We start from the raw sequence: 13323 nt of genomic DNA on the forward strand, positions 1-13323 counted from the left end.
TGTGGTAGAGTCTACTTTCTGATGGGAAGCTCAAACTAAAACACCCAGAGAAGTCCAAACAATCAAGTCACGGTTTTTGTAGGAGAAAAACTGGATGCAGATCTGTGAGTGAAGAGATGAGGACATAGTGACAGCTAAAATGTCAGATTAAGTATCACCAGCGAAAAGTAGCTCAAGGGTGAACATGTTGATGTAGAAGTGATAATCATTGCCCTGTAGTCAATGTCTTATCAGTAATCAGAGCTAGCATTTCTCATTACAGCAGTACCAGTGAAGTCCAAAAACTGATCAGAAAGCTTCTCAGTGTGGTCATGCAATAAACAAATGGCTCTCAAAAGAAGATGAACCAAGTAGGAGCAAAAAAACCCCACCCTGAATACCCCTTCAGGGTGTAGCCTTGCTCTACTGATTATGTCATAACTTTTTCCTCTCCAGAAAGTGCACTTTATTTTCAATTTCCAGTCTTGTGTATACCTCCTTAGCCTTGTGCTCAAAATTTACAAAGCTTTAGCTTGTCAGCTCTGGGAATTCTGTCTTTCCTCTGAATATTAGTTACATAATAGCTTGAGCTAAGCAATCAAAGCAGCGATAGGTCAAAAGGAAGATTTGCCTGAGGTGATGCAGGAAGTTGATGGCAGAGCTTGAAGTTGAATACACATTTCTCTGCTATTCAGACAGCACAAAACCCAGTAGAGCCTCCTTCACTGTTTAGATTTTGTTGGCTTTTTTTCAAAGCAGTACTGTTTCTGAAGCCAAAGCTACAAAATGCAATGGCATTGAAAGAGCTAATAAGCCAAAGAAATATCCCCAAATGGCACTGCTTTCTAGCTCTCAATGGCACTTCCATATTATTAATAAATTATTTATCTTACAATTAGTATTTTGCACATCCCTACTCTACTTTGCCACGTCATTTCAACTGCCTCTGAATTAGTACAGGTGTTGAGAAGAGGGGAGAGATAGTCAGATGAGTATGTTAAGTCCAGTCTTCCCCTTGGATTTTACATTCCTCACCTTCAAAATACACAAGTCCAAAGATGCCATAGCTCTTTGGTAGTGACATTTCTAGTTATAACAGACAGGTTTGAAAGTCATTGTTCAACCCCCTCACATCTGTTTTGTGAGACTAAATGACAACTATTGAAAATTTTAGTTGGTAAGTGGTGGCGACAGCAAATACAGCACTGAAATCTACAGGGATGATTTAAACATTTTTTGACATTGCAGAACAGTGTAACATTTACCTGTCAACGGTGCAGGATGCAGTAAATAAGCCAAGCAAAGAACTAGGAGGGCCAGGACTCCAAGGCCCACTCTTTGAGATGACAGCAGTGATTGAGATGACACCTACCTCCTGCATTTCAAACTGCCCGCTTTCAGATTCCGTAGGGGTTACGATTTATCTGCAGTTCATTAAGGAATGGGCCAGGCATTGTAGCATTGTTCTCCTCCATGCCATGACAACTTTCTCAGAAATTTCAGGATTTTTCTCCAGTGAGTTCATCTGGCATCAGCTTCTTGAGAAAATGCCTTCAGAACTGAACATGAGGCATCAAGTATTTCATATCAGAAAAACTGGGCAATAGGTGTTTCATGAATAAAAGGGATACTTATCAGTTATATTGGTATTTATTATTATTGTATTATCACAGAGTCTAGGCACTGCTGCTTATAAAGAAGATGCTTTCATGCTGCTTGGTATAAAGAGGGAGCGAAAACTTCCCTATCCCTGGAAGTTTATCATCTAAAAGACAATTGACTGCTGCTGGATCCAGACAGATGGGGAAGAGGGCAGTAATAAAGGAATGATGACCAGCACAATAGTAACATCCCACCTCAGACTTACACAGTTCCTATAAGCATAAAGAATGGTTGCTCAAGGGCAATTACAGTGAAATTATATAAGGCAGATGCAAGTGATATGTACATTGAACAATCCATCTGGATTTCCACTGCTCTTTAAGCAGCTCATCGAAAATTGTTTCTGTAAAGAGAAATGTTTACAAAAGCTGGGGGTTTTTTTGCACAAGTCTGGGGAAACAGTGTGAAAACATGGGTTATCATGAATTAATGCTTGAAGTCATGGATTACAAATTCTAGGTTAATTTTGCCATTAGATTAGCAGAGTTTCTTCTAGTTATTTCTGCAAACATTTCAAAGACACACGTACTTTGAATCCATAATGACTGCTTACAGGTCTTTTATCCAAACTTAAGCACACACATTTTCCACTGAAAAATAAAACCTGAGCTCCGACTAGGAACTAGCTAGTATCTCACTGTGGCATTTACAAGAAAGACATTTTAACCCCCCGGTCTGTGTAACACAACATTGCCTCAAGCAGCTTTGTCCAAAGCAGAAATAAGATAAAAATCAGGACAAGTTTGACTCAGGTCTTGGGAGTGATCTCAGGTAATTAGCTAACACTTCTCTTAGTTTTCACTTCTACAAGGCACCATGCTGCTCTCCGCCCTGTAAAACTGCTTTAACACTCAGAGTAGGAACCGGTTATGGTGGCACTGCCGAGTACTCGTTATCACTGTTGCACGAGAACCTGCATCTGAAATGAAGTAGGCAGTGCCTAGAGTCAAACTAAAGGTAACTTGTGCTCTTTCCTTATTTTTAGAGCAAAGAGCAGACAATCAGCCCAAGTCGGTACATTTTTATAATTTTGCTTCAATAAGGCCGCAGTGTGCACGTGTGGCCTCTGCTCATTCGGCTGAGGTTCATCATAGTGCTCATTAGTGCTGTGCTCATTAGTCTGAGGCTCATCATAAAGGGCATCACCACGGCTCTGGCTGGAGGCCGCTCTCGGGAGCAGCCCGGCGCCCCTAGGCCGAGGCTCCCCGGTGGCGCCCGGCCCCACCGCCCCCGGCGCTCTGCCCGCCCGCCCGCAGGCGGCTCCATCCCCGCGGGCCCAGGCCGGCCGGGCGATCTCAGCAGGGGCCTGGTGCCGGTCCGGGCGCTGGCAGCGCCGGTGCCCCCGAGCCGCCCACGGCAATCACGCGGGGCGCAGCGGAGCAGCGAAGGCCGCTTAGCGGCGGTGGGTGCCGGGAGCGGGAGGCGGCTCGGCCGGGTCACGCCCGCCCCCGGCCGCGCCACCGCCCCTTCCTGTCATGGCCGCTGTCGGGCTGCGGGAGCGCGGCGAGGTGGCGTGGGCCGGCGCCCCCAGGAGCTGAGGGCCCTCCCCGGGCGGTGCGGCGCGGAGCGGGGACATCCCCCAGCCCAGAGCCGGCGGCAGGAGGTGACTGAGGGGCGCCGTGCGGGCAGGGCCTGCGCGGGGGGCTGCCCCAGGGAGCGGACGTCCCGCAGCCAGCCCACCGGCGGTGGGACAGGACGGGACGGGGCGCGGGCGAGCGGGGGCCGCGCTGTCCCGCTTCGCGCCCGCTCCGGGGGGAGGCGGGGGCCGGCCGGGGTGCGGGCCAGAGCCCCGTCACTGGCCTCCGCCGGGGGGGAGGCTGGCGGAAAAGCTGCTTGTTCCAGGTGGCCCAGGCGGCCTCGGCCACCGCGGAGTATGTTTTGTCGTGTGTCCCCCGGGAGTGAGCCGTTCCTGCGGGAAAAACTACTGCGGAGCCGTCCGGCCGGCTTGGTCCCGGCGTGCGCCTCAAAGGCACCGTGCCGAAGTTGGAGTGAAGAGCGAGGATGTTTGTCCTGCAGCACGCGTGTGCGCGGAGGCGCCGGCCCGGGGAGAGGCCGACAGTTGAATTCACGTCCTTGCAGTGTGCAAGAGCCTCCCCCAGCTCACGGGTCCCGAGGCTGCCCCTGAGCAGAAGGGTCCGTGGTGCGCATTGACGCTGGTCCCAAACACGGAGCGAAACGGGCCCTGCATGAAGCAGGCACTGATGGCTGCAGGCGGGAGAGCCTACTCTGACTTTTCCTTGCAGCAAGACTCCAAAAGATTAGTTTCCACGGAGTTGTGTAACAAGATAGCAAACCCACTGTAGTTATGACATGATAGTAAGTCATTTACTTTTGTATTTGTGAAGATACAACCTAAATTTTCTGAGTCCCAAGCAGATATTTGTAATACATTAATCACATTAGTTGCCTTTTGGAAAGACAATTCCAGGGGAGAAGGAAGGGAAATCCTGTCACGTTTCTTTTGTTTTCCTTGTAGATACTGCTGAACTACCTGTTTTCCAGCACTTTCCTCATATAATTTCCCTTTGGGATCAGCTGGTTGGCAGCATGCCTTCTACCGAGAACACCTCAAAACTTTTCCTGGTCCTTGTTTCATTGCTGCTGGTGCTGCCAGTAGTTGAAGCTCTAGATGCAGGAGATACCATCGCCTTCCTACTAGGCCTCGCCGTCAGTGTTGTTGGGTTCTGTGCCTGCCTCGGTTTGTATGCCAGGAAAAGGAATGGGCAGCAATGATTTCAAGAAGATGCTCGGATGAAGTGAATTTCCAAACACAGCTTCAGGTTGAGATATGGGGTCTAAAACTGAGCTTCGGTTCTGGATAACTTTCAAAACCCATGTAACAGATATTCTCCAAACCCCTCTTACTGTGCAATGCAAAGGAATCTAGACTGTACCCAGTAAAAGGGATTTGTAGGGTCTGTCCTCATGACAGTAACATGATTTTATATTGCTTGTGATTAAATATTGCCTAGAGAAGGGTAAGAACTTTTAGAATGGGAAGGAAAACTATAGTGTTTCACAGTAAATGTTTATAAATGGAACATGTGAAGGAGACCATCAACGAGTTCCACAGTTTTGGTTTCAGGAGTTAATCAGGAGGAAGCGGCTATTAATCTTCCAGTCAGGATGACAGAGCTTTGGAAGTACTCCTATCTAGAGAGCTAGCGAGCAGACTGCTTTGACTTGTGTACATGTGCTCACATTCTTTGTAATGACAATTAACACCTAACAGCTCACTTCTGCTGTCACAGGGATGAAACTTTGGAGAACTAAGAAAAGATGGAAAACTTTTTTTCTTACGTATTTTTATTTTAGAATGTGCCTCTCCTGTAGCCTGTGTTCTTGTTACCAAGTAGATACATTGAAGAATGGGACCATTATTTTTAACATGTATTTCACAAAGAAGTACATGTAAGGCTATGTTAATCAAATGAGGGATGTATTTTGTTGTCTCATGTTTATTTTTTGTACTCCGCTTTCCTTTAGGCACACCAGGTTTAGGACTTGTTTCATTTTATATTTTTTTCCCCAAAACTGAAGACTTACCTATTTTAATAAGGAATTATGAGTAGTATTTCTGCATTAGGGGGGTTATTAGAATTATAACAAGACAATTGTGCACATTTCTTTCCCAATATGGAAATAACACATTTTGTTAAAATCCTGGTTTTAGTCAACAGGTCCGTTGTTCTTGAGTGTCTTCCTCATGATAAACTTACGTTGTTAGCTAAACATTTAGCTAAACTTCTTACCTAATTGATGCATAAGAGCTCCACAGAAGATTAGGACCAAAACCAAAGTAAAAAATCCTGATGCGAAATGGGAGATGTAAATAGGCTTATTCTGTTCATTCTCAGTCAGATTGTGTGGTATACGGTTGAAAGACTCTGCACAGTAGCACATCCAGGACCCGTTTCTTTAAGTACCGAAGGTGAAATGGCACAGCCAGGAATGTCCACTGCAAGTCCCTCTGGCTTCTTAGGGTGTTCTAGCCATCTGCTTGAGACAAGAAGCAGAATAAGGAGTATAGGAAGGTGAGCTTACCACAGTTCACAGAATTTCCTTCTGATCTTGTGCTGTGGACACTGCCATCGTTGCTAGAAATCTTGGCTTTTATCTTTCAGAGCTGGGGAAAGGTTAAATGGGATGCAAAGCTATATATTTTGATACTAGTCTTCCCCTTTCTCTGCGAGTGTCACTGTTCAGTAGAGCACAAAGCAATGGCTAGAAAAGTTGTCAGGCAGGTTTTATGTAAGTAATTGGGTTGGCAAATTATCATGTTCTCCAAACTCATAAGATTTCTGTATTCTGTATGCCAGTTGTGGCTGGTTTGATTTCTCTCTCCAGCCTCTGAGGAGACAGAGCCCTGGTTATTTCATTCTTGCAATTTTGTCCCTCTGATGTGGTTGATAGAGGGAGGAAGGTAAAATGAACGCTTCCAAAATTGCTTGGGGTTGAACTGTAGGACTCAACCTAGCAAGCCACAAGAATGTAGGTTTCTGCTCTCAAGTTACAGGAATAGTAATGGTCACAAAGTTACTCTGATGAGATGCAAGTCTTGCCAGGTAGATGTTCATGAACCCTTTTTCTGGCTTCCAGAAGTCAGAAAGGGACATGGTGCACAATTACTATGTACAAATGAATTTTACAGCCCTAAGAGGAGCTCCAGACAGTAGTGTCACCTTTGAAAGCTGCCTAGCAGCAGTAAATGATCCTGTCCATGGTTACTCAACTGGGTGGATGCAAGCACACGTAAGTGGGATCTTCCACGTTGCAGCTTGGCTAAACCATTACCCTTAAAAAAACAAACAAAAAAACCAAACCACAAAATCACCACTCAATTCACTTTATATTTCTCAAAATTATGGAATTTTGCCAAGTTTTCAGTAGAACAGTAGATACTGTTCTTTCAATAGGATAAATTTTATCACCAGCAGCTTTTCACAGACTCCTTTATCTTCACTTTGCAAAAGATCTCTGGCAATAGTTTCACAAAATTGTGCAACAGTTTCACTGCAGGGGAACAAAATTTTAGTTGATAGGGGTATGAGGAACTGTGTTCTTTGCCTGAAGCAAAGGTGTACTTCATGGAAAGGTGTTTGCACAGCGTAATAGTGGTGTTTCCTGGGTTCTGACAGAAGCTTTATTGTTAAAGACTTGGATTTGTTGATGATTTGAGTGTGAAATCAGATGCTTCTGTTTTTTCTTCTGTCTTAATAAACTTCTCACAAATGATTTGTCAGTTTGATGAAGTAGTTCTTATGAAAAGGAAAAAAGGAATCACAGAAATGACTGAAACTGCAGTAATTCCTTATGTTACATATTATTTTCGTATATACTTCTGTTTATGTTAGGTGACTTTACAAACTAAGGTGGCGTAAGGTATGTTTTCAGTTGAACTTTTGTACAGTGAGTGTACTTCTCTTGGTCCTATTACTTGTGTGTATAAATATTCTCTCATTTCAGTATCAGTTACTTTAGAGCACTTCAAGGGAGCTGGTCCTCTTACTCTGAAACTGGCAGCTTGCAGTTGCAAAGAAGCCTATTTCTCTGATACAAGGGCAACTTGAAGCATTTCTTTTTCCTTTCGACTATGAATTTGTAACATTACTATTAAGTAGCTGCCTTTATACCAGAAAAGCCATTTATAGCAGTTTTCTAGCTGGAGACCCAAGGATATAAAGAACCTTTTTCTTTTTTTTTCTGAAGAAAAATTATGTTCTAGTGCTTTGTAGTTATTTGAATTATACATTTTTAGACTTCCAAAGAGATTGTTTTGTCCCACCATTTTATGAAAACAGGGTTCTAGCTCTTTTGGGACTTCAGCTAGTGCACAAAGCAGTTCACTTTGTGCACTAAACTAATACCATTAGTGGCTGTCTTCAGAGCAGAAAGCAAAACCAGGCGGATAATGCCCACCTCTTAACAAACACAACCTACCCTCTAATTAGTGGAAGAAAGCTGCAAGTCAGGAACGAGTAGCTTTTGACTGCTATGATTTCCATCAGCTTTAACAATAGCGTAGCTCAAAACCAGCCATCCCACGAACATTTAACAGTGTACAGTCCCTTTGTGAATGAACAGAAGTCCTTCACTCCTCATGGTGTACATTCAAGTGCTGCAGACCAGCTTGGAGTTACCATTCTGCTGGGTACAGCAGTACCTGGGGCTGGAATGCAAACACTTTACCCATTTATTAATGCACTTGCCTCTCTGGGTGCATTAAAACTAATAAACCACTGCCATGAACCCTTTCTCTCACTCGGATAAATCCTGCTGGTGGTGCTGCTTTAATACTATCATGAGATTTGGCAATTGTATGGCATCTTCCATCTGAGAACCCTTGTATGCTTAACATACTCATGTTTGCATCTTGTATCCTTTAATGAGTGGGACAAGTGGAAGGAGAGACAGTGACTCGTGGTGGTGTCACAGGAAGTGGGTGGTTATCTCCAGGATGCTCACTGAGATTTCTGTAGTATGTGTTTGTGGTTCTCAGTCACCGTGCCCCTGTCCTAAGACCTATCCCTGGACTAGCCCAGAGACTACATGTACTGACTAGACATGGTCTTGAAGCTCTGGTTCCTCTTTGCACAAAGCTGTTTACATCAGTTTTGCAGGAAGGGAGAAGGGAGTTGAATTCGCCATTTATAATAAGATAAAACATGACTAAATGGATGAACCATAATAGGTCTGTTACCATGGTAAATGTTCTAATTATTATACTAGAAAAGTAACCTTTCCGTTCATTTTTACATCCGATGAAAGGTTTGGCAGACCTAAGCTGATGTAATGACAAGAGATTGTTAGGAGTGGCGGAAAGGAGGGCTTGGATCTGGTTGTTCTCCCAATTTACGCTTGAACAAATTGTTAGTAAGTGATACGAAGTAAACAGAAAGTGTGAGTTGTTCACCACATTAGAAAAGTAAGACCACTAATTCAGAACCAAATGCAGCAAAACATATCAGACAAGATTTGATGTCACTAAAGATGCACAGGAGCCAAAACACTTAATTCCTGCTAAAATCAATCTCAACACTTTTAAGGGACAAGTTTTTAATACATTAGATACTGACTGACAAAACGCACGCTGCTAAGTATTAAATTGTTAAAGAATGTAACCCACTTTGAAATTACGAAGATTTTGAGTTTATATGAATACACAGTAGCACCTAAATACTACATTTCCAATATTCAGAAAACAAGCTTTCCAGCAAGCAAGTTGGAACTTACATACCAAGCTGCGGTATGGTAAATACCATAAAAACACATCTATTTTGAATTTAAAATAAAAGACCAATGAAATTAGAGAGATACTCAAAACATTTCCAGATGTACTGGTCTCCAAAGCTCAATTTCTCCATAATGAAATCAGAAAATACGTGAGGGGCTCTATCACATTAAGATGCCGGCACACCTTAGGCAGTTGGCATTGCCTTTTGGTTTTGGATCATTCATCTGATCGGATCACAACCAAGACTTTCATGAGAAAAATATACCAAAACAGCCCTTTAGAGTGCTAAGCAAAGAGACTCGTGTAAGTGTAAGTGAAGGCCTGAAAGTGGAGCGGTCTCCAGCAGGCGTAGGAGTTGCAACCATTAGGCAGGGAGGAAAGAACCTCTCTTGAATGAGGAAAGGCTGAGAGAGCTGGGTCTGTTCTGCCTGGAGAAGAGAAGACTGAGAGGGGATCTCATCAACGCTTACAAATACCTAAAGGGCAGATGTCAAGAGGACGGGGCCAGACTCTTCTCAATGGTCCCCAGTGACAGGACAAGGGGCAACGGGCACAAACTGGAACACAGGAAGTTCCATCTGAACATGAGGAAAAACTGGTTTACTCTGAGGGTGACAGAGCACTGGCACAGGCTGCCCAGAGAAGTTGTGGAGTCTCCTTCTCTGGAGATATTCACAACCCGCCTGGACACGATCCTGTGCAACATGCCTTAAGTGATCCTGCTCTAGCAAGGGGGGGTGCACTAGATGATCTCCAGAGGTCCCTTCCAGCCCCTACCAATCTGTGATTCTGTAAATGGTCTGTGAAACAGTGTCCCCAGACACGCTATTGCAGAAAGCAAGAGCTCGCTGCTGGGTTGGGTTAAAGTTTGTGTTCTGCTTGTACTTTACTGCACTGGCTGCATTCGGCCTCACAAGTCTTTGTCTTGGAAATTTTAACTGGAACCAACAAGGAGCACCTTTCCCAGCTGCACTAAAAAGCTTGTGCACATCTTCATACTGTTACCCTCCACTTTGTGAGTATACAAGCATGAAAATTACCTTCTCTTCCTCAATGGAGTCAAAATGCTGCAGAGCAACATAGTTCCATAAAACCTATGAGAGAAGAGTCTCTCTTCTCTTCTGTTTGTGCAGCTCTTTGCACACATTGCAATGATACAAATAATAAACTATACCACAGTGTGTCCCTTCCCTATCCTCTCATAGAAAAGCAGCAGTCCTAAAACATGACCGCTTTTAGTCCTGGCACAAATAAAGTGAAGAAAATTGTCACTTCTATCAAAATATGTTTTGCTTTCCATTTCATGAATTACCTGTGAGACCAGAATGTCTTTAACTATTTCTAGAACTGTTCAAGGACTTTTTCTGCCAACCTTTTTCTGACCTCAGATGGCTATGGAAATTACATGGTTGATACCTGCACTTATTTCTTAGACTTTAACCTAACATGTTCATAAGTCATAAGGTAGCAGTTTTAAACTTTATTTAATTCTATGCAAATGATCTGCAGGATTAGCAGAAGTCATGTTGACTCATTTTTCATTGAAAGCACATGTTTATTTCAGTGTCTACATGAATAGCAAGGAACAATTATGCCTTTTTAAAGTTTCGTCTTTTCAGAAAGGCCATTTGTGGTCAACTTCCAAAAGTCTATCATCTGAGATGTGGAGAGAGCATATCGTCCATAGAGTCTACAGACTATAGTCTATATCTAGCTAAAAAAAAAAAAAAAAGTCTTTTTTCATAAATGCAATATCCCAATGGGCCTTACCTAAGTTACTTTTCATCTCTTCATAAAAATTAAAGATGTTGATCATATATCTGGAGTAGTTGCCAATAAGAAACCAGTATTCAGCAATAAATGTCACACAGATATGTTTTTCATTCTGTTGTATTTGCAGAAAGAAAACATAAATCCCAGAAACTATTATACATTCAAAATAGGCAAAAAGTGCTTTTCCAAGAACAAGTCAGTGTTATCTAGTAATAATTATGGCCCTGCTGAAAATCTCAGTGAAGTCAGCTCAAAAAATGTTATTGTCCTAAAATTAAATGAAGCTTTCCTAAAGGGGTGACCGAACTGTGTCTTTTGAACCCCATACAACTTTGCCCTGACCATCTCCATGCCAGTGTTATGGCAGCAGGTTGTCCTGATGCAAGAGATGCTGGATGACCTCAAATCCTGCCTGGGAAGTGACAGACATCTGGGTGTCCCCAGGTGCCAAACATGTGCCCGGGCCACTGCTACCATCTCGCTCCATGGAGCCATCTCCTGCTGTGACAAAAGCCAGATAAGTGTGCAGGTATTTGTTTAGACATTCAGGAATAGCTGTGTGGCTTATACATCTTTAACCTTCTTCCATGCCAGATTTCACATTTCAAAACTTAGTATTGTATGTTACACTTTATTTTTAAAAACCCTGTACATAATCTTTTAAAATATGGAATGTGCGTGGGCTGCGGTGAGCGCCTGCATTTGAGAGAAGTAGGAAAGCAGAGGTCACTCCATCAGCTGAAAGGATATTTCTAAATCGTCCATCCACAAAAGGGGAAAAAAGAAATCGTCTTTGGGAAGAGGCTGAGCCAGGAAATGCATGAGGTGACCTCCAGAGGTCCTTTCCAACCTAATTTACTGTATGATTCTATGAAATCCTAGTTGTAAATGGGATGCATAAACAGCAGCTCAATTCACTCGTATCTTTATGGCAAACAAGGATATATTTGTGGTGAACAAATCTAATCACAGTGTGAGCCCATAGGGAACCTGACCGCAAAAGCTGTGAGGCTGTTCAGTCATCATGTAAGACCACAGGGAAACCAGATGTACCAGGATTCTCCCACTGTGTCTAGTGAAACTCAATCCCTGAGGCATTAAAAGGTTATGGAAAACAGGGAGCAAATACAGCATATGTACAGTAATCCTCTTTTCAGTGTGGGATTTTTAGAGATGGGTTTATGGGGCTAGTACTGTACTCCAAATGGAATTCAAGTGCTTCAGTGCAAAGCCTCAAATGCGAATTATCTCAACTCCTGCCCAAGTCAACATTTTGAAAATACTAAGATTCAACAGCCTGAATAAAAGACTGTGTCGCACACGGAGTTCCCATTGGCATCAGTGGGAGTTTAGGACAAAGTCAAAGACAAAATAGAGGTTTGGATGCAGTAGCTACGTCGATAGGATGGAGGAGTCCCTGGCACTTGCCCAGTAGTGCACTTTGCACCAGATGGTGCTCCTGGGGAACTGCAGCCACATCAGGTTCCATCCCCATCTCTTTCCTTAGGAAAATATTAATTGAATTATTTACTGTGATAACTGAATGCCAAATTTTCATCTGGTTAAAAAAGAGCCTGAAGTTGCTGAAATCAGTGCAGTCATCCTGATTTAAATTCATTTTGAACAGAATCGCAAGAAGCTTCATTCTGACCTTGCACCAGCCCTTACACTTCTGTGTAATGCAGTAGAATTATTCTTGATTTCCATTTATGTGGAAATCTAAATTGGTTCTTAAAATAGATGCTGACTTTTTTTTCTCTCAGCCTGCTACAGTAAATTATTTGACCTACATCTTAATAAATATTAGAAAAAAAATATTCTCCCCACTTTTATTCCACAAATACACTTCAGAACTTGAATATTCAACTTAGACTCCATTGTTTCTCCCCCCCAAGATTTATTGACTAAGGCAAAGAGAAATCCACAAGACAGCCCACTTTTAAGGACACCATACTCATAGAAAGTGCCTTTTCATACACTTTTAATGTATGTATGCTGTACACATCTGATGCACATCAGCTTACCTTTCTGCTGTGTTGTTCTTATCATTTTAGTAATAAAAATAATCTGACTTGTGACTACGTCAAACTGTTCCTCAAGAACTCCCTTCACCTAGTCTACATGAGGTTCTCTTTATGAAGTGAGAAGCACGTTGTAATTTTTTTTTTCCTATCCAGAAGTAACAATGAAGTCCCAGTAAAAAGGATTACATGCTCTCAATTTCAGAAGGGCCAGCGAGGAAATTATTATAGCTGTAGATCGAAACTTTCATGAGTTTTGTCAGAGGTTTCTCTGCTTAACTCCCAATAGACTTAATAGGAATTAAGAATTAAAATCCCTTTTACTTCCAAAGGAATACTGACCTTCCAATTGCGAATGTAGAGCATGTGATCACGTTATGCACCCTACCAAAATAATCTGAAATTGTCTGTACATAGTTGTCAGACTGCTGCCTTAATATGTCATAATGCCAACTGTCTTAACTCCGGAGAATGAAAATTGCCTGATTTAGTGCAAATTACAAGGCTTGGGAAGCAAACGTCATAGAAACAGGGTGAAGAGGCACTGACAGACATCCCTTAAATGCACTCTCTTTCATGCGGTAGTAGCCTAGCCATTTGCTCTGTAAGTTTTCCATGTCCTCTTACAGGACCGGGCTTTTGTTTTTTCCATTA

General features: G+C 42.9%; 1 protein-coding gene across 1 annotated transcript; it reads left to right on the forward strand.

Annotated features, from left to right (window-relative positions):
- Window positions 1-3071: 3071 nt before the first annotated feature.
- On the forward strand, window positions 3072-6876 carry SMIM30 (small integral membrane protein 30). The gene is made up of 2 exons (XM_075744061.1): window positions 3072-3244; window positions 4118-6876. The coding sequence occupies exon 2, from the start codon at window positions 4189-4191 to the stop codon at window positions 4372-4374; it is 186 nt and encodes a 61-aa protein (XP_075600176.1). The 5' UTR covers window positions 3072-3244; window positions 4118-4188; the 3' UTR covers window positions 4375-6876.
- The last annotated feature ends 6447 nt before the right edge of the window (window positions 6877-13323 follow it).

This window comes from Balearica regulorum, chromosome 1 (genome assembly GCF_011004875.1).
Source record: "Balearica regulorum gibbericeps isolate bBalReg1 chromosome 1, bBalReg1.pri, whole genome shotgun sequence".
In the NCBI taxonomy this organism is placed as follows: domain Eukaryota; kingdom Metazoa; phylum Chordata; class Aves; order Gruiformes; family Gruidae; genus Balearica; species Balearica regulorum.